This window comes from Medicago truncatula, chromosome 5 (assembly GCF_003473485.1).
Source record: "Medicago truncatula cultivar Jemalong A17 chromosome 5, MtrunA17r5.0-ANR, whole genome shotgun sequence".
Classification (NCBI taxonomy): domain Eukaryota; kingdom Viridiplantae; phylum Streptophyta; class Magnoliopsida; order Fabales; family Fabaceae; genus Medicago; species Medicago truncatula.
In genome coordinates, this window is record NC_053046.1 from 26562673 (window position 1) to 26588526 (window position 25854).

A 25854-nucleotide genomic window follows, 5' to 3' on the forward strand; every position below is an offset into this window, starting at 1 on the left:
TAAAAAGTTCTAAAAACCAGTTATAGTTTAATTGACTCCACACTTTTCTATAATGATTTTTGTGGAACTAAAAATATGTATGTGTTCATATGTAATGTTTAGAAAAATTCTGGAAGTTATATGGTGAAGAATATGTGTCGTTGTAGCTGTTAACTTAGGTTGAATGTCGGAATGAAGTACTACTAAGTACTAATTACTTATCTTTTTTTATAGGCCGTCCACCTTTTCTTGATCTGTTTTCGATATGTTCTACATTTGCTATTCTTGATTTGTTTATCGGAGATCGTCCTTGACAAGCCACAAAGTAGTAACATTAACCTGCTATGCAGAATATGGAGATAGTGAGTCCGGTAATTATTTAATTTGAATATAAGCAAGAAATGCAGAAATTGTTGAGCTTGTTGATAGTGTAATGGCTGCTCATGCTTTATGAACTATGTATTCTTTACACTGCTGTAAAAATTACTGCTACCCACATTTACTTAGATAGTATGACAGGTTTGATTTATGCTATGTAATGTGGTACATAGTTGAAGAAGTTGTTCTAATCAGTGAGATGAAAATTACTTCAAAAGTCGTTGAATGTAATCTCTATGTTGGCTAGTATTAATTAATGTTATCATCACACATAAAGTCCCATATTAAGTGCATATGGTCCTTTCAACACTTTTATGAGCATAGGTGATGTGCTAGATTTGGTTTCACTAAGATGGATTTGCAAGATAATGGCCCTTCCAACTCTTTGTCATATGATCATGTTTCTTCGGTTCCTCTTTTAATTTTTCTCGATTTCACTCATAAAACATAATATCCCTCAGGACTCTCAGCTCTCTCGGTGGTTGCGGTAATACAGATTCAGCACATCATTCGTATTTGGATTATAATTTTTTCGGTTCTCTTCGGTATCTTTGTGCAATTGGCTTGGTTTTTCTTCAATTGATCCTATTGCTATTTTCGGATCAATTTGTTCGGTGTGGTAATTTATCATGTGCTTCTAAATCATGGCGCTCTCTTATGCTTTTAATATGGTTTTCTTGATCAGTTTGGAAGGAAATGAACAATAGGATTTCTAATCACAAAGAAAGCACAACTCTTCACCTACTTTTAGGTGGCTGAACGTAAATCGCTCTAGTATTGCTTTTAGTATCATAGTTGGTGGCTTAGTCCTCTTGAGTGCTTGGGCATTGGCTACTTCACTCAGAAATGATAATGGGTGGGGAGTAAAATTTATTTATATTTCTGCAAGGACCGAAATTCAATAACCCGTATGTGCGGGAACTTAAAACATATTTCTGCATGTTTTTAAAACTTGAATGGGGAGAAATTCTTCATTGCAGCTCAATTTTCTCTGCTTCAATATTGTCATGTTATTGTTGGCATGGTCAAGAGTGAAAAGAAGCCACTGCTCCAATTTCTGTCCCTACTACTCCCAGAAGTTTAGCATACAAATTGGTATAAAACTCTGGTAACCTATTACATTTTGATGATGATATAATTTCAGTGTGCTTTGACAGACATTATAATTGAGTAATAATTTTTTAGGAAGAATGTTTGTCACCAAAATATGGTTAGAACACAGTTGAGCTCCACCCAATTTAAATAAAGCATGCATCGTATGTGCATTCAATTCAGCAGAAACTAGCACTTCAAGCATCTAATATTTGTTGTTTATCTCCATCCAATAGATATTATGAGTTATGAATAAAATTCTTGAAAGGATGGACAGTCATAACAATAGTTTTTTAGAAAAGACTAATAATTCAGATGTCATGAAAAGTTGCACATGACAAGTTTATTTAACTTCTTCTCGGAATATGTGGAGACGCTGAGCCAGAGGACTGGGAGAATGACCTCTGGACAAATTTGTGATCTAAGAGTTGAGCCGCAGTGGGACGATCATCTGGATTAACTTTAAGACACTGCAGAATAAAATCGCGTGCATCTCTTGAAAGAGTATCAGGCACTGGAGGTAGTTCACCTTTTCCAATTCTAAACATTGCGCTGATCTGTTGTCATAAGAGATTCAACAAAGCTTGGAAATCAAAACTAGCAGTAATGCAATGTTTCATAAAAAATTTATAGAGAGATAGGGATCAATCATAGCCACATAACACTTCAAAAAGTCACATAAGTTTGAGTTTAATCTCAAGTTAACAGCGTGGTAAAAATAAGAAACAGTTGAATTATAAGCTTGAAATGGTAATATTATACATACACGTTCCATAGGAGAGTATGGAACTTGCCCAGTTAACATCTCCAACACAGTGCATCCTAGACTCCATATATCAGCCGGAAGTCCATAACCTTTAACTTTTCCTCTTACAACCTGCATATTACCATAGTAAAGCTTCAGAATCACTGCTTAACCTAATAAGAATCATAAAATGAAACATCTTTTTTGTAGGGGAGGGGGTTGCTAAGGATATTGATGCAGCCCAGCAAGTACAAGGTTTCTAATCCAACAAATATGCACAAGTACAACACCGTTATCACTAATCATATGTTGCATGCCGGTGCAGAGGTAAAGCCTAGATGGTCCCTCTGTCTGGATCTCCTATCACATATGTTTGAAATGCATCTTCAACATTACCAATGTAGATCCAACCACTAATTGAATATGTTGAACCATTATTCAATAATTGTCTTCCAAAGATAAGATTGAAAACAAACCTCTGGTGCCATCCAGAATGGTGTTCCTTGGCATGATTTAACATCATTCAGTTTAATTGCCTGAAAAACAACAGCCACAAAGTAAAATTAGTAAATGGAAATTATATTTTATGCAACTGCAGGTAGTACAGATTCGGTGACTAAAGTCAAAGTTAGACAGAAACTGAAGCAGAGTAGAAAGGTCACCTTTGCTAATCCAAAATCTGCAACCTTGACAGATCCATTTGCATCAACCAATATATTTGCACATTTAATATCCCTTTAATTACGAGGGAAAATAGTTAGTTCATATTCACAAATATTGTTTCGTGGCACTACATAACTGTTACAGAAATACAGAAACAAATATGCTAAAGAAATCGTGACAGCATAAACCGAAAAGAAATAAAACTGTATCCATTAGAATTTCTGACATCAAGACCTTTAATGAGAAAAGGACATCTCTTTTTTTTTTTATGAAAATTCACATCGATCAAAGTATCAAACGCCGTGAAAACACAAGTTGTTAGGAACTCAGGGAAGAGAGAAATGGGAAATTGATAGAAACAATCAAAGGAAATGAACAGTTTAATTGAAAATACTCTGAATGCGAGAGAGAACTCTCCACCAAGGGTTTCACCCAACATCAAAGCCTTTGCACAGTTCACACATCCAAATTACCGAATGCTTCTCATCTCTCTAGGTTCTTGTATTTTAAACCTTTCTGCCTAACTACCCAAAAATATGTAAAACGCATCCCGAACTATGAAAATGAAAAGATGTTCTAAACAACCAATTAACAACAAGAAGGAAAAGAAACACTAACATTACAAAGTCATTTTAAATCAATATTTATATTGCAATTATGTGACAGCAAGAGGAGGTTTTTTTCATGCAATGAAAGCAAGAACATAGGCATGCCAGAATACAAGGATTCATCTCTGATCTATACCACAAAGGATTGCAAAATAAATAAATAAATTGAGGGATCACCTGTGAACAACATTGCGATCATGAAGATACTTCAAACCATGCAGAATCTGTCTCGTATAAGCAGATACTTGGGAATCTCGAAGTTTATACCTCCGATATAGGCTTAAAAGGGAACCTTTGGTTACAAACTCGATAAAGATATATAGATTTGATTCATCCTGCAATAAACAAGCAGAATGTAAATTACAAACTACAGTTCAAGATAGTAGTTATAGGATCTAATGACAAGCTGACAAGTAAAGTACCATTTCAGTGCCAATGTATCGAACAATATTCTCATGTTCAAACTGACTCAGAAGTGCAATTTCCTGAGAATGAGGAAGAAGTAGTGAGAAAACATATAGATTGAAAGATATTGCACAAGACAGCAAAGTATTTATAAGAAAACCTTTATCTTCATAAAAGGATTTCGATCAATGGAAAATTGAAGTATACAATAATTACGAAGGAATAGAAAGAGAAAGCCTGTCTTACGTGCTCCAGTTGAACGACACTTCGCTTTCCCTGACTCCCATGATCAAGCAGTGAAACTTGTTTTACAGCAAAAAAGAATCCATCTCTACAATGGTAATCAGAAAGGGAATAAAACTGGTAGTTAACACTTGCCTAACAATTACAAACATTAAATTTCGTAAATGCCAATCTCGTTAAGGCTTTAATCCTGAGCATTGTAGCAAAAGTGAGAAACAAACCCAAAAGATGAGCATGTTGAATAGAAAATATTAGCAAATAATTTCATTAAGAACAACTCGATTTCATCATCAAACTGCGAAGCTCGATGCACTAAAGCCTCCACATACAAGATTTGAAAAGGGGTGTAATGTTGTGGGGTGTAATGAAACTCATTTTAGAGTTTTTGATGAGTGGTAAGTAGAAGTAGAAGGTGAAAGTAATTTTCTGTTAATTTAACATGCTATGAAAATTCAAATGATAGAAACGAGAAAAGACACAAGTAAAGAGGGCAACACTTACTCAGAAATTCCTTCATATACAGTTCCAAATGAACCGCGGCCCAAAAGCTCACCCTTTTGCCAACTCCCGGGAGTAATAAGTGACTTCAATCTCACATTAGAAAATATACTATTCGACCTAGTATCCCCCCTTTGGTTTGCCACTTCACCAACTTCCCCTTCCGAAGAAAGATCCATCAAAAGATCCCATGTTGAGCATGTTGAGCTAGAAATAGAATTCCTCAATAGATCCCACGATGAGCATGTCGAGCTAGTCTCTCCTCTTTTCTTTGCCACTTCACCAACTTCCCATTTTTCTTCTATTTCATCTATCTTCTCTTTCTCTTCCTCTTCTTCTCCCTCTTTTCTTTCCCCTTCCGGAGCTAAATCTCTCAGTATATCCCACTTCGAACACATGTCATCCACAGCAGAAACCACAACCCCTGGTGGCGGCTTAAGCATAGACGGACTAACTCCTTTAATACCACTGCTGCCGGAATTGAGTTCGGACGAAGACCGAGCCTTCATCGCCTCCCAAGCCGCCGCCGGAATGGAGAAATCCTCCGGTCCAGACAACCCTAAACTCCGACATATAATATCAAATTCTCCGTCAACACCTTCAAGTCGAAGGGAAACTCCCGGAGCGATACAGGTCATGGCTTTCTCGTTATGATATTTTTTAGTTGACTTCAGAACATCTCAGTCCCTCAGTTTTCTCCTTTTATTATTAGACTACCTCTCAACTCATCTCAGTCAACATATTATTACTTATTAGTATTGTCAAACCGGGCTCACTTCCAATCATTTCTAGTGAAAGTGTCATATGAGAGAAAACATTATCAAAAGCGTGCTTCAAATAAATAAATGAGGTGTCAAGTTGTCAGTGCTTGTTTGTAAAACCTTATACGCGTTTGCATGCAAGAATTTCTCGTGGAACTAGAGTTGGTCATATAGGCCGGTCCTATAGGCCTATCTGTTGTTATCTTTGTCAATTGATTTTAGGCCATTCACTTGCTATCTTAATCCTAAATCATAGATTTTTTATATTCTATAATAACTATATTAAATTAAACATTAAATAATTTTTATTAAATCTATGAGAGATTTTGAGTCAAACATTGAGTTGAAGTAGAGACCTTTCTAAGGATTTATTCCAATTAATTGAAAGAAATAGTATATCTTAATTCTTCTATTCACTATCTGAAATACGTATGAGCTTAGTTTTTTGTACAGTGGGAATTTAACAACAATAAATGCAGAGATTGTTGAGCTTGTTGGTAATGTACTGGCTGCTCATGCTTTATGAACTATTTATTCTATTGCGGCTAGCATTAAAATGGCGAGGTTGGCCTAGTTGTATTAGATTGGGACCTTGGAGTATGCTCCTCCTCAAGCTCTCAGGTTCGATTTTCCCTAGTGTCAATTTGGATGAGCTAGTTTAACTTATTAATAAAAAAAATCATAAGAAAGAAAAAATCAAAGAAGGGAGGAGCTTGGAAAGTTCCCTGTTAAGACAAACTGAAACTAAAATAGTTTTTTAAGCAACGGTGAAAGTGATTGCTCTAATCTGAATTACGAAGCATGGCATTACTCATGCATAGTCTTCCATTGACTTTTCTCCAGTCAAGCATCTAGTTTTTTTGTTATGTGACTAATTTATTCAGAGTAATTTGTTCAACTGATCATGTAGATAATCAACGTTTTTTTTTTTTTTGCAAAGTATTGGGGAGACTTTTGAAAAAGAAAATTATTATTAATATTGTTTCTTTAATAGATATACGAAATGACAATTACCATTAGAAACTCACACACAAAAGTGGATGATCCGTGGTTCAAACCCGATCACTACGTAAGGTCTAGCAATTTCGGCATCTTTGTCAGGGGTTTAAACTCCGATCACAACATTCGACCTAACAATTTTGATATCTTTGCCACTTGAGTTGGAACTTGTTGACAATTGTAAATACTATATAATAGGCTACATTGCCACTTGAGTTGGAACTTGTTGACAATTATCAATACTATTTAATAAGCTACAAATTGAATATTCAAGTATTGTTGGAGAAAAACAACTATTAATACTCAAAGTCAGTGACTCAACTATGAGACACTCTCTTTGTCTCTGAACATCTACCTTTCTGGAATGGGGAGAAAATCTTCATTGCAACTAAATATTCTTTGCTTCAATATTGTCCTGTTATTGTTGGCATGGTCAAGAGTGAAAAGAAGCCACTGCTTAGTGACACAAAGGTCTGTTATGAGCATAGGTGCTGTGCTTGATTTGGTTTCATTAATGGGAAAGCATCAGAAGATAGCAATGGAAATCGCAGTCAAAGAGTTCAACAACCACATGAGTTCGTGCAAGCTGGATTTGCAATAAAAAATTCACATGGAAATTCTGCTCAAGTTATTTCAAGTGGTAATTTCCCTTCCAAATTGTTTTTATCTAATTCCTGCACGCCTTATTTTATAACTTACTTGTTTAGTGTTTAGTTGGGACAAATAGAGGGCCGGATCCACAAGTCTTATCTCATCCAACAAAAATACCGAAATTATCAAGTCGTACACTGTGACCGGCGTTCGAACTCTGACTCCTCCGCTTATGTGTGTGAGTTTCCGATGACTATTGTAACTTCGTCTATCGATACACAAAAGAAAAAGAAAAAAAACACGGACGGAACTCAAATTGTCTCCTCAATGAATTTTGATTCCGCTCTAACATTGGAAAGATTTACAGGAGAGAAAATGAATTGATAAAATTTTAGATAAACTTATAAAATTCTAGACAATCAACTAGCAGAACATGGTAGCACAGGACAGAACTGTTGTAGAAATTTTTGACAAATAATAGACCAATAGAGAGTTAAAGAGAACAATCAAGTTGTGCGTTTTTATCCCCGCCCACTAAAGTTGTATCTTGCAGTATTGTGTTGTATCAGTGACTTATCTTATACATACCCGAGCATGTCATACGATATCCTGCAGGATTGCGTCGTATCAGTGCCATATCTTGTACTAAAGTTGTATCCTGCAGTATTTCCCTATTTTGGTTCCAAACATATCATAAAATGTAAATAGTCTCTACTTTTATGGTCAATGAATTATGATTATGTATAGACAGATGGTATTTACATTCACCTTTCTCATTATGGGTTTATTGTGAAGACTTAAGTAAAAATAAAACAATTTAACTAACATCATTACACTTTTATAAATATAGTTATGGATCTCTCACGGAGAAACCAGGTGCTGGCCATTGTAGGAACGATTACACACAACGAAGCAACAATTGCTAGTGAACTCAACGACAACATAAAGAACACTCCTATCTTGTCTCTAACTTCATTTGCTGGCAGACAAGAATTATTATCTCCTAGATTGCCACATTTCATCCAATTAGGAGATGATATTAACCATCACATCCAATGCATTGCAGCAATTGTAGGAGAATTCAGATGGAAAAAGGTGACAGTAATTTATGAACATAATAATGACGACTTTTCCTCTGATCCAGAAATAATACTTTGTCTCTCTAATTCTCTCAAACTTGTTGGTTCTGAAATTGAAAGCCATTTAGCTTTTCCTTCTTTATCCACACTTTCAGACGCAGAATCTACAATTGAAAATGAGCTTAATAAGTTGAAAAGGAAGAGTAATAGGGTCTTCTTGATTGTTCGTTCTTCTTTAGAGTTGGCTAATATTATTTGTGAGAAAGCAAAACAAATAGGTTTGATGGAAAAAGGTTCGGTGTGGATTATCCCGGATGAGGTTGCTGGCCTACTTGATTCAGTTAACTCTTCTGTTATCTTCAACATGCAAGGTGTTGTTGGATTTAGAACACACTTCATAGAAATGAATAAGGCTTTCAGAAAGTTTAAATTCCTATTCCGAAGAAAGTTTGCACTAGAATACCCTGAAGAAGATAGCGTTAACCCAAGTAACTTTGCACTTCAAGCATATTATGCAGCTAAAGCTATTGCTGAAGCTGCAAATAAATTATCACAAGGAAAGTTCAGACTTGAACAATTCTCAGAAAAGATTTTGTCTAGTAAATTTGAAAGACTGAGCGCAAAGACTTTCTCCAAGAATGGACAATTTCTCCAATCACCAACCTTCAACATAATTAATGTGATTGGGAAAAGTTATAGAGAATTGGCACTTTGGTCTTCAACACTTGGTTTTTCAAAGAACATAGTTAGACATCAAGTGATGGAGACGACAAACGCAACTAATGATTCTAATGGAGTTTTCAGCACAGTTTATTGGCCTGGAGATTTTCAATCAGTTCCCAAGGGATGGATTCACAGTAACGAGGATAGGTCATTGAAAATAGGAGTGCCTGCCAATGGTGTCTTTACTCAGTTTGTGAATGTAACGCATGACAGTAGGAATGGAACTTTGATAACAGGTTTCTCTATCGGCGTCTTCAAAGTAGTTGTCGAACGTTTACCTTATGATTTACAGTACAAGTTTATCCCGTTCAATGGCTCATACGATGAAATGGTTTATCAGGTCTACAATAAGGTATGGTAACGATCATCCAGGTTAGAGCACTAGTTTTTTTTTTCTTCTTCTGATTAATAAAAATCTTAAATTTTACTTCTAATGCAGACATTGGATGCTGCAGTTGGTGACACAGCCATAGTGGAATACAGATATCATTTAGTGGACTTTTCACAACCATATGTTGAATCTGGCCTCCAGATGGTGGTTACTGAGCAACCCGTAAAATCAAAAGAAACATGGATGTTTTTGGATGCCTTTACAAAAGAGATGTGGCTGATGATAGCAGCTATGCATATTTTTGTAGGTGTTGTTATTTGGTTGATTGAACGGGAAGCTAACCCAGATCTTAGGGGTTTTGGATCGATGCTTTGGTTTTTAGTCACAGTACTATTTTATGCACATAGTAAGTTGTCTAACATGATTGCTGAAGTTTATTTGAGTAAATTTCATAGCTACCAAATATCAGCTTAAATTGTAGACCAAAACTTTCGTAGTGGTTACAAGCGTAGGGTGATTTACACGCAATTTAAATGTTACGCTGGTATTAGAGTTAATGAATGTAATGAGAATCTGATTTTGAATTAGATATGACTTGAAAATATGTTTTAAAGTGGAAAACATCCCTCGTCTTACAAGATAATTTTACAGAATAATTTTCAGACACGTTCTTTTCTAATTTTGAAAAGCATGTTCCTAATTCTTGATACATTTTTAATATGCAGGAGAACCAATAAGAAAACCATTAGCTCAAGTTGTACTGACACCATGGTTATTTGCTATTTTCATTGTGACAAATAGTTTCACAGCAAGTTTGACATCAATAACTATTTCGCAAGTAAAACCATCGGTGTTAGATATCCAGACTCTTAAAGAAAGAAATTCACCAGTCGGGTGTAATGGAAATTCCTTTATTGTGAAGTATCTGACTGACGTATTAAAGTTTAAGCCTGAGAATATTAGGAAAATAAATTCCATGAGTGACTACCCTGCTGCCTTTGAGAAGAAGGAAATTGAAGCCGCATTCTTTGTTGCGCCTCATGCTAAAGTATTTCTAGCAAAGTACTCGTGTAAGGGCTTCATCAAAGTGGGGAACGTTTTCAGGCTTGGCGGCTTTGGTTTTGTGGGTTTCTCTCCTCTCATTGTCACTGATTCTAAATTTTTAACATGTTTAGTATAAATGAAATTAGGGTAATTAAAATTTTAGACCTAATAGATATTTCCATACACACAAGGTTTTTAAAAATAGTTTTTCTACAAATATATACTTTTTTTTTAATATTCAAAAGCTGATCCAACTTTTGTGTAACATTTTGTGGTTTGAAACCATAGGTATTCCCAAAAGGTTCAAGTCTAGTTGCTGACATATCAGAGGCATTGCTGAATATGATAGAGAGCGGAGAAACATAACAGCTCGAAAAAAATATGTTGAACGAGATAGAGAGTGAAAGCAAAGTCAATTGTTCTTCTTCAGAGAGCAACAAGGGGAAAGATAATTCATCGATAGGCCTTCCGCCTTTCCTTGGTCTGTTTTCGATCTGTTCTACTTTTGCTATTCTTGCTTTGTCATATCACATGATTTGTTTGTTAGTGAAGAATGTAGAAACTTTGAGAAGACACACAATTTTAGCATTAACATGATTATGGAGATGTACAACCAAGTTTTTTGCTTGGTGTTGTTTGAAACTCCAATCAAGAATCTTAAGAAGAGTAAGAAATAACACAGAAACAAGAAATGCATCAGAGGAGAATGTCACTAATAGCCAGCAAATTCTAGTAGTGGTTGAGTTTGTTGATAATGTACTGGCTGCGCATGCTTCATGAAAAATGTTTGTACAATATATTATGCCAATACATTTTAAGATATTATGACAGGTGTGTGATTCATGTTAAGTAATGAGCTTGTTGATATAGTTATGGCTGATCATGCTTCATTAACAAGTCATGTTTCATAATTAGCCTATTACTGCCAAATATTCGAAGAATTTGCTTTTCACTTTTCTTAGGTGATACTATGACAAACATGTTGGAAGATTCAAAGAGAAATAAGTTTCATTAAACAATTTGGAAAATCATTGAGTTTAGAGAGATAGTGGTGTACGTTGTGTAGTAAACTGACTCTTGTATGCTTCTCAAGGACTCTGATCATTCGATGCAACAGGAAGCTTTCAAAACATCCTTAGAATTGTAAGCTCGGAACAGAGTTTATGTGACAGCGAGGTGCAGAGTCAGGGACCAAAGTGACTATTTGCTCAAAAAAGTATATATAAATTCTATGATGGTTCACTTTGTTAGGCGGTTTACAGTTGATAATTCATATGAACAGCAACAAATTGTCTTGTATAAGTTCACACTTACCAGTGTTATTTCAACAAAAAGTCAATACGCGCCTTAAAATTCAACTCATTCTATTATTCTTATTTTCCTTGAATAGGCAATGATCACGTTGTCTTTGGTGGAACTCATTAAAGGTTTGATACTCGCTTTTTTTCATTACCGTAGCTACATAACCAAGACTATTTTCAAGATAGATTATTTCAAGCTACATATTTTTCCATCGGACATCCTTGTCCACCTCCTGTTTCAGAAATTAATTATTAGGAAGAATATTTGTAACCAAAATATAATTAGAACATGGTTGACCTTCACCCAATTTAAATAAAGCGTGCATCATATAAGCATTCAATTCAACAGAAACTAGCACCTCAAGCATCTCATATTTGTTACTTATCTCCAGTCAATACATATCATGAGCTATGAATAAAATTCTTGAAAGGATGAAAAGTCGTAACAATAGTGTTCTAGAAAAAACATTAATGATTCAGATGTCATGATAAGAAGGCATAAACAGGGCAGAAAAAATGAGGTAGTACGTAAAGACATTTACCTTAATTATGTTCTATAGTTGGAGATGACAAGTTTAATAACCTCTTCTCGGAATATGTTGAGACGCTGAGCCAGAGGACTGGGAGAATGACATCTGGACAAATTTGTCGTCTAAGAGTTGAGCCGCAGTGGGACGGTCATCTGGATTAACTTTAAGAGACTGCAGGATGAAATCACGTGCATCTCTTGAAAGAGTATCAGGCACTGGAGGTAGTTCACCATGTGCAATTTTAAACATTGCGCTGACCTGTTGTCAGGAGAGTTTCAGCAAAGCTAATGCAATTTTCATATAAATTTTATATAGAGATAGGGATCAAATCATAACTACATAACACTTCAAAAAGTCACATTCGTTTAAGTTTAATCTCATCTTAAAAGCGTGGTAAAAAGAAGAAACAGTTGGATTATGAGCTTGAAATAGTAATATGATACATACCCATTCCAAAGAATAGTATGGAACTTGCCCAGTTAACATCTCCAACACAGTGCATCCTAGACTCCATATATCAGCCGGAAGTCCATAACCGTTAACTTTTCCATTTACAACCTGCATATTACCACAGTAAAACTTCAGCATCACTGCTTAACCTAATAAGAATCTTAAAATGAAAAATCTTTTATGTAGGTGTGTATCTCATAAAAGATCACTGTTTGGATCGAAAAATCTTCAATCACTGTTTGGATCTCCAATCACATATGTTTGAAATGCATCTTCAACATTACTAACGTAATTTCATCGTAGTCCATGCAAATATCAAAAAAGATAGGACACAATTAACATTTTGAAATTTCAAAGATTATTTTGGAATATCAATAAAGTGGGAGGGTTGATATAATCCAACAATTTCAAAGACCAGATTGAGTATTTACTCTACTATAAAGTAATGCTTCCCCAGATTGAGTACCCTCTTGATGTCCATGCTACACTTCAGAGATTTATTGTTTCAACTTTACAACTAACCCTACTAAATGATGTTAAGACAACACATTGTTTCTTAATCAATTATGTATGGTAAGATTTATCTACATATGAACTGAGGTTCTAGGTGAAATCCCAATAACTTTAGAGACAATCAAAGCAAGTATTTGAACTAATAGAACATTACATCTAACTGTATATTTATGACAATTTAATTTCATTCAGCAAGCAGAAGAAGAAGAGCATAAACTTAATCTACATGTAACAATTATTGATCCAACTACTTCACTTTTAAAGAAACAATTAAGAAGTTACAAACAATGTAGTAAATATGTTGATTGTTGAACCATTATTCAGTAATTCTCTTTCAAGATAAGATTGAAAACAAACCTCTGGTGCCATCCAGAATGCTGTTCCATGGCATGATTTAATATCATTCAATATAGTTACCTGAAAAACAACAGTCACAGAGTAAAATTAGTAAATGGAAATTATATTTTATGCAACTGAAGGTAGTTCAGATTCCATGACTGAAGTCAAAGGTCACCTTTGCCAATCCAAAATCTGCAACTTTGACAGATCCATTTGCATCAACCAATATATTTGCACATTTAATATCCCTTCAATTAGGAGGGAAAATAGTTAGGCCATATTTACAAAAATTGCTTAGTGGCACTACAAAACTGCTACAAAAATACAGAAAACAAATATGCTAAAGAAATTGTGACACCATTAGAATTTCTGATACTGAAACTCTTATATGACATATGTTTCTAGAGTTTCAAGTTATGAGAACAAGTTAAAATGATTATTACACTCTATATATCATTTTTTGCTAAGGCTAAATATCATATTTGCTTATGATATATTTCAACTACAACAAACAAGACAGATATCCAACTGTATAACTCACTCTAATCATACCAGAATAACAGGATTCATCTTTATTCTATACCACAAAGGATAACAAAGTAAATAAAGTTTGGGATCACCTGTGAACAATATTGCGATCATGAAGATACTTCAAACCATGCAGAATCTGTCTCGTATAAGCAGAAACTTGGGAATCTCGAAGTTTATACCTCTGGTAGAGGCGTAAAAGGGAACCTTTGGTTACCAACTCGATAAAGATATATAGATTTGATTCATCCTGCAATAAACAACAAGCAGAATGTATTACAAACTACAGTTCAAGATAGTAGTTATAGGATCCAATGACAAGCTGACAAGCAAAGTACCATTTCAGTGCCAATGTATCGAACAATATTCTCGTGTTCAAACTGACTCAGAAGTGCAATTTCCTGAGAGTGAGAAAACATTTACATGAAAAAATAATGAGAGACAACAAAGTATTTATTTATAAGCCTTTATCTTCATAAAAGGATTTTGATTAATGGAAAGTTGAATTATAAAAAAATTATGAAGCAATAGAAAGAGTAAGCATGTCTGACTGTCTTAACTCTTACGTGCTCCAATTGAAAAACACTTTGCTTTCCCCGAATCCCTTGATCAAGCAATGAAGCTTGTTTTACAGCAAAAAAGAATCCATCTCTGCAGTGGTTATCAGAAAGGGAATAAAACTGGTAGTCATTGTTACAAAAGTGAGAAACAAACCCAAAAGATGAGCATGTTGAATAGAAGGTATTAGGTAACAATTTCACCGACAACAACATGATTTCCCCATCAAAAAGGACAGCCCGGTGCACCAAAGTTCCCGCGTATGCAGTGTCCGGGAAGGGGTCTCACCAATTGGTGGATTGTACACAATCTTACCCTATTTTTTACACAAAAGGCTGTTTTCAGGACTTGTGCCCATGACTTTTCAGTCACGTGACAACAAATTTACCGTTGTGTCAAAGCTCCCCCTATAATGCTCACTTTTGACATGCATTTTCCAATAGGATGGAAGTGGCAATTTGATCCACCAATCCAGCATTCATCCAATCCATCCATATATTAATTCATCCACAAACAGTTTTTTTTAATGAATTGGAACCATCCACCATATTCTAAAAGTCCAATGGATTACCTCAACACATTCGTTCAATAAAATATAAACAATTTTTTTAAGGGAAAAAGATGGTTTTGTTCTTGTTCATTGTTGACTAGGAGTTATGTGAAGATGATTTTCAATTTCATTATGTGAAGAATGCTCGCAACGTTACAAATCCAAAGAGGGGTTTGCTTTCATGAAAGAGTAGTAAATGTAAATATATGAAGCACGGATACTCCTTAATTTACACCAAATTATGTCATTTTTTTAAATTATAATCGGTGTCGGTGTTTCAGTATTTTGTTGTCACGTGTCTGTGTCCATACTTCATAGATGTAAATTTAAATGTTAATACTATGCCTTCAAGTCCTAATTATGTTCTTGTATTTATTTGATAGTAAGTAACTCAAAGAAAGTTAGTGTTAGTTTTAAAATTAAAGGGAGTGTAAATGTCATTTTAATAGATCTTATTAAAAGAATGCTTCAAGACCTTATTAAAGAAGGTCGGTGTAAGTTTTCCTTAATTTAATAAAGGTTAAACATGTTATTATAATATTATAAAAATTTTTATAAAATTTTATTTAAAAATATGAATGTTACAATATTAAAGAAGGTGATTGTAATTTTTCTTGAAAAAACCAAAATGGAAAAATTTTGAGGACTAAAAATTGAACAAATATTTAGATAAATTAAAACAAGAAATTTGTATATTTAACGCGTTTAATAATATGAATGGTAGAAACGAAATAAGATACAAGTAAAGAGGGCAACACTTACACTGTGTTTGGTAGGCGAGAGATTGAGGAGAGAGAGAAGGAGAGGAGAGAAAGAGAGAAGAAAGTGACAATTTCTCTAGTTTGGCACATCGAAGAAACAAGGAAGAGAGAACAAATATGGCTGGGCCCCACCTGTTTCAATTTCTCTCCAAGGATGCGAAGAAAGTGGAGGGAGTGAACTGTACTAGATGATTTTCCCTTCTTACCCCCGTTTTGGTTTTTGTCTCATGCAAAGATAATGTTAACATTTATTTTTTTTACAAAAAAAGCAAACGGGATGCATGTTTTTGTTTTTAATTTTAATTAAAGACTGCACATAAATTAGGAAGTGGGAATTGACTAAATGAGATGGGTTGTGTGTGCACGGGTGTGAATCAGTTAATTAATAATGAAATCATAATTTAAATTATCTCAATTAATATTTAAATTAAAATGAATATAATAGTATAATTATTTAAATTAATCTTCTTAATTAGACCTTGCTCAAAAAAAAAATCTTCTTAATTAAACCAATTAAAAATAATTGAAGAAATTTATTAAATTAATAAATAAATTCACATACAAATTAAATTGAATTTAATGGATTAGGGGTATTATAGTACTTTTATATATAATCAACACTTCTCTCTTTTATTTCTCTCTTCTCTCTCTTTTACCAAACAATACATCAAATCTACTCTATTTCTCACTTCTTTCTCTCTTCACTAACTCTCTTTCACTTATTTCTCTCTACTCAACTTCTTCTCTAAACTAAACATACCCTTACTGAGAAATTCCTTCATATACAAATCCAAACGAACCACTACCCAAAAGTTCACCCTTTTCCCAACTCCCAGGAGTAATAACTGGCATCAATCTCAGATTAGAAAATGTACAATTCGAGCAAGTATCCCTTTGGTTTCCCACTTCACCAACTTCCCATTTTTCTTCTACTTCATCTATCTTCTTCTCTTCTCTCAAATGATCCCAGGTTGACCATGTGTCGTCCACAACCAGGGATAGATCCACCATAAGGCATGGTGTGTTTATAACCACACCAGATTTTTTCCAATATTTTTTTTTAATATCTATATCAAAATGAGTAAAAGGTTGAACAAGCTTAAGAAAGTGATGGTTGTAACAGGGAACTATGTTGGGAAGAGGAAGAAGAAGAAGATGAAAACTGAGAAGTAAAAGAAGAGCGGTCTTGAACTTGATGTGTGTAGTTGGCGTTGCCATGTTAGTAGTATGCAGCTGGTTATTTGTGTCTTCTTTCCTAAGAGTTGGGTTTGGGTATCTGTTATTTTCTTTGTCAATTGATTTTGGGCCATTCACTTGCTTTCTTTGAATCTGCTTAGTTGACGTCGCAACATCTTAATTTTCTATTTTTATTAGGATTGGTGAACTTCCTCTCAACTTAAGTCAGTCAACATATTACTAGTATTTGTCAAGTGTTGACCGGGCTCACTACCGATCATTTGTGGTAAAACTATGAAGCACGGACACTCCTCGAATTAGGCGTGTCCTATTGTCATGTCCGATACCGACACTTGTAATTACACTGAATTATGTCATTTTTTCAAATTATTATCTGTGTTGGCGTGTCAGTGTTCGTGTCGTGTCCGGTGCTCGTGTCTGTATCGGTGTTTCATAGGGTAAAAGTGTCCTAAACGTAGATTTGATGTGGTTTTTTTCAAGTAAGATGGGATATGGTTAGTATAGTTGTTTGTTATTGGTTAGTATAGATTAAATAAAGAATAATAATTAGATATTTATCAAAGTTAATATACATTGTCATACCCTGTATTAAGGATTCAAACTTTCATCTATTTGTTTTCCTATTGATCTTTGGATGTATCAAAATTGTATAAACAAATATCTCTTATGTTAGTCATATTTATCCTCATATTTGTTTTTAGATAGTCGAATTAGTCTTTGGAAGTGTTTTTTTGTTGTTCAATTCAGTCCTTACAATTACTAACTAATCTATCATGTAACAGAGCTTAGGATGGCGTGATCTTGACGCTCGTGTTGATGACAATTAGGTACGGCAGCAAAGGTAACCCAGTGCGGCGGTAACCGTTCTCCGATGGAGGGGAAGGGACCGACAAAACATATAGCCGCTCCGACGCTCAAATCAGTATATGATCGAGGTGGAAAAAGCATGTAAACGTAGGTGAATGGTGACTGTGATTCGTACATAGGCGTGGCAGCAATGCCAAGTTTAAATAGACTAGCAGGTTCGTATGCGCCGTGTATGTGCTAGCCATTAGACTTCAAGTAAGAATATATTTCAACACTTTTATGAGCATAGCTGATGTGCTAGATTTGGTTTCACTAAAATGGATTTGCAGATAATGTCCCATTCAACTTTTTGTCCTTTTTTCATTTTTCTTGATTTCACTCATAATATCCCTTCCAACCTATGTTGAACAATATGTTAATATATCTATTCTTTAAGTTTGTTATAGGTAGGGAGTAAAACTAGATAATATAACATTTACATTTTTCTACTTCATTCGCAGTTGATTATGGGTGGGGAGTACAAATTAATTTATATTTTTACATGGACCAAAATTCAAGCGACTCATATTTTCCCAACACTTATAGCATCGAACTCCAATAACTTACCTTCATGTTATTGAAACTTCATTAACAGTCGATTTGTAGTTGAATATTATTGGCAAAAAAACTTAAGTCTTGTAAATTTGAAATTAGCATCTTTCAATCCACTTGGATTAGCATGGTGGTATTGAATTGAGACATTGGAGTATGCTCCTCCTCAAGTTCTCAGGTTCGATTATCCTTGATGCCAATTTAGGTGGGCTAATTTAGCTTATTCAAAAAAAATATATCGTAAGAAAAAAAAATCAAAGAAGGGGGGAGCTTGGAAAGTTCCCTGTTAAGAGTAACTAAAACCAAAATAGTTTTTTAAGCAACAGTGAAAGTGATTGCTCTAAGCATGGCATTACTCATGCATAGTCTTCCATTGACTTTTCTCCAGTCAAACATCTAGTTTTTTTGTTATGTGACTAATTTATTCAAAGTACTTTGTTCAACTGATCATGTAGATAACAATTTTGATATCTTTGCCACTTGAGTTGGAACTTGTTGACAATAATGAATACTATTTAATAGGCTACATTGCCACTTGAGTCGGAACTTGTTGACAATTATGAATATTATTTAATAGGCTACAAATTGAATATTCAAGTATTGTTGGAGAAAAACAACTATTAATATTCATGCCCAAAGTCAGTGACTCAAATTTGTGACACTCTCTTTGTCTCTGAACATTTACCTTTCTGGAATGGGGAGAAATTCTTCATTGCAACTAAGTATTCTTTGCTTCAATATTGTCCTGTTATTGTTGGCATGGTCAAGAGTGAAAAGAAGCCACTGCTTAGTGCCGAAACAAAAGTCTGTTATGAGCATAGGTGTTGTGCTTGATTTGGTTTCATTAATGGGAAAACATCAAAAGATAGCAATGGAAATTGCAGTCAAAGAGTTCAACAACCAATTGAGTTCGTCCAAGCTGGATTTGCAGATAAAAGATTCACATGGCAATTCTGCACAAGTTATTTCAAGTGGTAATTTCCCTTCCAACTCTTAAAGTTGCATTAAAAATGTTTTTATCTAATTAATGCACGCCGCGTTTAGTCTTAAATTTTGATTCATCAATCAAACGCATCATAGGTGTTCAGTTTTTTTGACAAATAAAATAGTATTTGGACACTCTACCAGCTAACATGAAGTAGAACGAGAACACCCAATTCCTCTCACAACCTGAAGAACGGTCGCCCAAAAAACCCCACTTGTAACTATATCATTAGATGCAACACATGAATCTTTTCCCCAACCGTTCTAGACATTTTTGACAAATAGTAGACCACAACAGAGAGTTAAAATGAACAATCAAGTGGGTGTGTACTTATCCCCTCCCACTAAAGTTGTATCCCACAGTATTTCCTTATTTTGGTGACATATCTTGTACATATCCGAGTCTGTCATAAGATATCCTGCAGTATTGCGTTGTATCAGTGACATATCTTGTCCTAAAAATGAATCCTGCAGTATTTCCTTATTTTGTTTCCAAACATATTATAAAAACCAAATAGTTTCCACTTTTCTCTATTATGAATCATGATTATGTATAGACCGATGATATTTACATTCACCTTTCTCATGATGGATTTATTGTGTAAACTTTGAAGTAAAAATAAACAGTCTAACCAACACCATTACGCTTTTATAAATATAGTTATGGATCTCTCACGGAGCAACCAGGTGCTGGCCATCGTAGGAACGATTACACACAACGAAGCAACACTTGCTAGTGAATTCGACGACAACATAAAGAACACTCCTATCTTGTCTCTAACTTCATTTGCTGGCAGACAAGAATTATTATCTCCTAGATTGCCACATTTCATCCAACTCGGAGATGATATTAACCATCACATCCAATGCATTGCAGCAATTGTAGGAGAATTCAGATGGAAAAAGGTGGCAGTAATTTATGAACATAATAATGACTACTTTTCCTCTGATCCAGAAATAATACTTAGCCTCTCCAATTCTCTTAAACTTGCTGGTTCTGAAATTGAAAGCCATTTAGCTATTCCTTCTTTATCCACACTTTCAGACGCAGAATCTACAATTGAAAATGAGCTTAATAAGTTGAAAAGGAAGAGTAATAGGGTCTTCTTGATTGTTCGTTCTTCTTTAGAGTTGGCTAATATTATTTGTGAGAAAGCAAAACAAATAGGTTTGATGGAAAAAGGTTCGGTATGGATTATCCCGGACGAGGTTGCTGGCCTACTTGATTCAGTTAACTCTTCTGTTATCTTCAACATGCAAGGTGTTGTTGGATTTAGAACACACTTCATAGAAATGAATAAGGGTTTCAGAAAGTTTAAATTCCTATTCCGAAGAAAGTTTGCACTAGAATACCCTGAAGAAGATAGTGTTAACCCAAGTAACATTGCACTTCAAGCATATTATGCAACTAAAGCTATTGCTGAAGCTGCAAATAAATTATCACAAGGAAAGTTCAGACTTGAACAATTCTCAGAAAAGATTTTGTCAAGAAAATTTGAAAGACTGAGCGCAAAGACTTTCTCCAAGAATGGACAATTTCTCCAATCACCAACCTTCAACATAATTAATGTGATTGGGAAAAGTTATAGAGAATTGGCACTTTGGTCTTCAACACTTGGTTTTTCAAAGAACATAGTTAGACATCAAGTGATGGAGATGACAAACACAACTAATGATTCTAATGGAGTTTTCAGCACAGTTTATTGGCCTGGAGATTTTCAATCGGTTCCCAAGGGATGGATTCACAGTAACGAGGATAGGTCATTGAAAATAGGAGTGCCTGCCAATGGTGTCTTTACTCAGTTTGTGAATGTAACACATGACAGTAGGAATGGAACTTTGATAACAGGTTTCTCTATCGGCGTCTTTAAAGTAGTTGTCGAACGTTTACCTTATGATTTACAGTACAAGTTTATCCCGTTCAATGGCTCATACGATGAAATGGTTTATCAGGTCTACAATAAGGTATGGTAACGATCATCCAGGTTAGAGCACTAGTTTTTTTTTCTTCTTCTGATTAATAAAAATCTTAAATTTTACTTCTAATGCAGACATTGGATGCTGCAGTTGGTGACACAGCGATAGTGGAATACAGATATCATTTAGTGGACTTTTCACAACCGTATGTTGAATCTGGCCTCCAGATGGTGGTTACTGAGCAACCAGCAAAATCAAAAGAAACATGGATGTTTTTGGATGCCTTTACGAAAGAGATGTGGCTGATGATAGCAGCTACGCATATTTTTGTAGGTGTTGTTATTTGGTTGATTGAACGGGAAGCTAACCCAGATCTTAGGGGTTTCGGATCGATGCTTTGGTTTTTAGTCACAGTACTATTTTATGCACATAGTAAGTCCTCTAACATGAAGACTGAACATGTTTATTTGAGTAAATTTCATAGCTACTAAATATCAGCATAAATTGATGACCAAAACTTTAGCAGTGGTTACAAGTGTAAGACATCTCTCACCTTACAAACCAGTTTGTAGGGTTGACTTACGCGCAATCTTAATGTTACACGATGGTATTATAGTTAATGAATGTATGTATTGACACGCTAACGTTGAGTTAGATATGACTTGAAAATATGTTTTAACTATGAAACATCACTCATCTTACATTAAAATTTTATAGGATAGAGTTAGGCTTAACTCATAGCTTTTCAATCACATTCTTCTCTAATTTTGAAAAGCATATTCCTAATTCTTATACATTTTCAATATGCAGGAGAACCAATAAGAAAACCATTAGCTCAGGTTGTACTGACGCCCTGGTTATTTGCTATTTTCATTGTGACAAATAGTTTCACAGCAAGTTTGACATCCATAACTATTTCACAAGTAAAGCCATCGGTGTTAGATATCCAGACCCTTAAAGAAAGAAATTCACCAGTCGGGTGTAATGGAAATTCATTTATTGTGAAGTATTTGATTGACGTACTAAAGTTTAAGCCTGAGAATATTAGGAAAATAAATTCCATGAGTGACTACGCTGCTGCCTTTGAGAAGAAGGAAATTGAAGCTGCCTTCTTTGTTGCGCCTCATGCTAAAGTCTTTCTAGCAAAGTACTCATGTAAGGGCTTCATCAAAGTGGGGAACGTTTTCAGGCTTGGCGGCTTTGGTTTTGTGGGTTTCTCTCCTCTCATTGTCACTGATTTTTAGTTTTTAACATGTTTGGTATAAATGAAATTAGGGTAATTAAAATTTTAGACCTAATAGATATTTCCATACACACAAGGTTTTCAAAAATAGTTTTTCGACACGATTGGGACCACATTACCTGCATTTAACCACATTTTTCTACAATGCAGACAATTGAGACTATTGCTTCAATTGAAAACCTTACAAATGCATGCTTTTTCTTTAATATTCAAAAGCTGATCCAACTTTTGTGTAACATTTTGTGGTTTGAAACCATAGGTATTTCCAAAAGGTTCAAGTCTAGTTGCTGACATATCAGAGGCATTGCTGAATATGATAGAGAGCGGAGAAACAGAACAGCTCGAAAAAAATATGTTGAACGAGATAGAGAGTGAAAGCAAAGCCAATTGTTCTTCTTTAGAGAGCAACAAGGGGAAAAATAATTCATCTATAGGCCTTCAGCCTTTCCTTGGTCTGTTTTCAATCTGTTCTATTTTTGCTGTTCTTGCATTGTCATATCACATGATTTGTTTGTTAGTGAAGAATGTAGAAACTTTGAGAAAACACACAGTTTTAGCATTAACACGATTATGGAGATGTACAACCAAGTTTTTTGCTTGGTGTCGTTCGAAACTCCAATCAAGAATCTTAAGAAGAGTAAGAAATAACAGTGAAACAAGAAATGCATCAGAGGAGAATGTCACTAATAGCCAGCAAATTCTAGTAGTGGTTGAGTTTGTCGATAATGTACTGGCTGCTCATGCTTCATGAACAATTAATGTTACATACTACGATTGTAAAAATGTTTGTACAATATATTATGCCGATACATTTTAAGATATTATGACAGGTGTGTGATTCATGTTAAGTAATGAACTTGTTGATATGGTTATGGTGCTCATGCTTCATTAACAAGTCATGTTTCATAATGTTGTAAAAATTAACCTATTACTACTAAATATTCAAAGATAAATAAGTTTCATTAAACAAATTGGAAAATCATTGAGTTAGAGATTTTGTTGTACATTGTGTGGTAAACTGAGTCTTGTATGCTTTTCAAGGACTTCGATCATTTGTTGCAACGGGAAGCTTGCTTTCGAAAGCTCTAGAGTTGTAAACTCCGAACAGATTGTATGAATGAACACTCGAGTTCATTATTCTCGGGTTGCCTGCAAGTAGCATCCAAACACACTCTTAGAATGACAATATTCTAGATAAAATTTAATTCTCAAATTCTAGATTGTATGAATTTATATAAAAAAGGGCAATTTTAGTATTAATGTAAACTTTTAAGTAAATTTGGATGTAACGAAAAATATATGGGGTGTAACTAAAAAATTTCGTTGATATTTGCAGTGAATGGAACTATATTGAATGCCTCGCGAATTAATTGCAACCGTTAGATATTCCTTCCACAGAATGCATCGGTGGGATTGATATAAATTAGAGCTTTTGTTACAACAATACAGGTATCTAGCGTCGTGATGTCATCATGATAAATTATTTACGATATGGAGCATTTTCTTTTTTATATTTAGGATTTTTTTTTATTTTTAGAAATACAGTTGGGACAGTTAGATATATATTATTAGAGTAGAAAATCATATAAATATACTCAATTATCACCAAAAAAACATTTTTTATTTTTTTGGCTAAGCCATTGTTGTGAGAAGCGAAGATTTCGCGATGCTTCTCGGCCTCTCGGGAAACAATTAATTTAATGTAAATAAAATCTCTGATCTATTCTTCCTTCAAAATTTACAATTTCTCAAAAGTTTAACGATCAATTGTGGAAATGGCATTGGTAGGAGAGAAGAAGAAGAAGAAGAAGAAGAAGAAGAAGAAGCATGGCCAATATCCAGAGTATGGTGTGGTGATCACAGTTTATGTGGAATCATCAAGAGCTCGGTCATCAAACAAATCATCAAAGAAAACCAAGCCACAATATGAATCAAAAACAAGACGTGGCTGTGATCGTAAGGTTCAACTTCTTGCATACTCATTGTTGTCGCATTTGCAGTTATGCTGCAAACTTTTATATTGTGGTAAAAAGCAGGCAAATGTGGTTGATGCGGCTGCAATTGCAGTTATAGAGTTGTTGTGGAGGCGTCTAAAATTATTACTTTACTGCAATCACATTTGTAGTTATAGATCATAATTTAAAACATGCATGCATTATCAAATTTATGACGCTGAAGAAGCATGGCCAAAATACAGAGAATGGTGTAGTGATCACAGTTTATGTGCAATCATCAAAGAAAATCAAGTCACAATGTGAATCAAAAACAAGACGTGGTTGTAACCGTAAGGCTCAGCTTCTTGCATACTCTAGACACCTCAGAAATATTGAAGCCTCCCAAAATATTCAAGTTCAATCACAACCAAAATTTAAGGCAAGTTCTCTCTTTTCTTCTATGGTCGCAATATGTTGTCACATTTGCGGTTACACTGCAAACTTTTATATTGTGGTAAAACGCAGGAAAATGGGGTTGATGCGGTCGCAATTGCAGTTATAGTACTGTTGTGGAGGCGTCTAAAATTATTACCATTTGCAATCACATTTGTAGTTATAGATCATAATTCAAAACATGCATGCATTATCAAATTCTACAATTTTGTGAAATTTTTACAGAAGCGTTTATGGTTTGTGAAACCGGTTAGAATAAGCTCACCATCAAAGCAAATGTCACAAAGTTTACGTACATTTTTGGAACACAAAGGGAGTACGAAGAGAAAGTGCAGAGGAAACAAGTGTTGTTACTTGTTTTTGGTAATATAAAAATTATGTAATTAAAATTTCACATTGTGGCTTGTTAATTAATTATCATTTTGTGTTTAGTGACAGCTGCATTTGCCTGATTGTGTATATTTTTGTTGCCTTTTTTGGTATTCTCAGATGAAACTGAAGAGCATGTTTAAAAAACTGTCGTGCAAGGAGATAAAATGGTAAAGATGGTTAATTAAGATAATGATGATATTATGTAAGGTACTGGAAATTTGTTTCAATTCTTTGGTGTCCTTTTTGTTTACATCATCTACCAAAAAATGTTATTTAGCATTGATATTTGATTACTCCATACTTAACATTGTTCGAACACAAAAGTGTAAAGGTTTAGATAAAAAAAGTGCGCGAAAATGAAGATTATTTATATACATCAATTAATGAATTGTTGAAAGACAAAGCAGGTCTAGCAGTTGTTAGAACGCTGCCGCATGTTTAGTGAGAAGCTTGTATTTGTAGCTTTGTAAAAGTCACGGTAAACTTACGTAAGAACGCAAGAATTGTCTTTGTACCATGAAGTCAAACATAGCAAAAGTCTATTAGATCCAATTGTTTTTCAAACGATTATACAAACCAAAATTACCACCATTAGAGTCATGGTTGTTCCGAATCCAAGATTTGAAATCTTAACAAAATTCTGAGACAAAAAAGGTCGTCCATGCCTTCTGCATACTATGAATCTTT

At 34.5% G+C, this 25854-nt stretch overlaps 4 protein-coding genes across 11 annotated transcripts; 2 read left to right on the forward strand and 2 right to left on the reverse strand.

Annotated features, from left to right (window-relative positions):
* Nucleotides 1-1527: 1527 nt before the first annotated feature.
* LOC11436045 (mitogen-activated protein kinase kinase kinase 1) lies at nucleotides 1528-17124 on the reverse strand. Its single transcript, XM_003614776.4, has 9 exons — nucleotides 17093-17124; nucleotides 4615-5369; nucleotides 4117-4201; nucleotides 3888-3950; nucleotides 3643-3800; nucleotides 2857-2929; nucleotides 2671-2730; nucleotides 2216-2326; nucleotides 1528-2006 (listed from the first exon to the last, which is right to left on the reverse strand). The coding sequence occupies exons 2-9, from the start codon at nucleotides 5247-5249 to the stop codon at nucleotides 1797-1799; spliced, it is 1395 nt and encodes a 464-aa protein (XP_003614824.1). The 5' UTR covers nucleotides 5250-5369; nucleotides 17093-17124; the 3' UTR covers nucleotides 1528-1796.
* On the forward strand, nucleotides 6381-22669 carry LOC11429954 (glutamate receptor 2.5). 2 transcript variants are annotated; one of them, XR_003012396.2, is made up of 5 exons: nucleotides 6381-7011; nucleotides 7813-9116; nucleotides 9204-9501; nucleotides 9821-10330; nucleotides 22486-22669. XR_003012396.2 is itself a non-coding variant. In XM_024784480.2 (5 exons), exons 2-5 carry the CDS (start codon nucleotides 7815-7817, stop codon nucleotides 10503-10505), a joined length of 2076 nt encoding a protein of 691 aa, XP_024640248.1. In that variant the 5' UTR covers nucleotides 6381-7011; nucleotides 7813-7814; the 3' UTR covers nucleotides 10506-10964. The 2 variants fall into 2 exon arrangements, 1 of the variants encoding a protein (XP_024640248.1); XM_024784480.2 differs by lacking the exon at nucleotides 22486-22669 and adding an exon at nucleotides 10428-10964 and having other exon boundaries at nucleotides 9821-10218.
* LOC11428810 (mitogen-activated protein kinase kinase kinase 1) lies at nucleotides 10969-16887 on the reverse strand. The gene is made up of 9 exons (XM_003614779.3): nucleotides 16436-16887; nucleotides 14367-14451; nucleotides 14139-14201; nucleotides 13893-14050; nucleotides 13448-13520; nucleotides 13291-13350; nucleotides 12418-12528; nucleotides 11983-12228; nucleotides 10969-11673 (listed from the first exon to the last, which is right to left on the reverse strand). Exons 1-8 carry the CDS (start codon nucleotides 16885-16887, stop codon nucleotides 12016-12018), a joined length of 1215 nt encoding a protein of 404 aa, XP_003614827.1. The 3' UTR covers nucleotides 10969-11673; nucleotides 11983-12015.
* On the forward strand, nucleotides 16402-23289 carry LOC11432453 (glutamate receptor 2.5). 7 transcript variants are annotated; one of them, XM_024784478.2, is made up of 7 exons: nucleotides 16555-16688; nucleotides 16793-16887; nucleotides 17649-19238; nucleotides 19910-21213; nucleotides 21300-21597; nucleotides 21976-22373; nucleotides 22668-23289. In XM_024784478.2, the coding sequence occupies exons 3-7, from the start codon at nucleotides 18959-18961 to the stop codon at nucleotides 23157-23159; spliced, it is 2772 nt and encodes a 923-aa protein (XP_024640246.1). In that variant the 5' UTR covers nucleotides 16555-16688; nucleotides 16793-16887; nucleotides 17649-18958; the 3' UTR covers nucleotides 23160-23289. The 7 variants fall into 7 exon arrangements, with proteins under 7 accessions (XP_024640247.1, XP_024640246.1, XP_024640244.1 ...); XM_024784479.2 differs by lacking the exons at nucleotides 16555-16688; nucleotides 16793-16887 and adding an exon at nucleotides 16402-16540; XM_024784476.2 differs by having other exon boundaries at nucleotides 16793-19238.
* Nucleotides 23290-25854: the final 2565 nt, after the last annotated feature.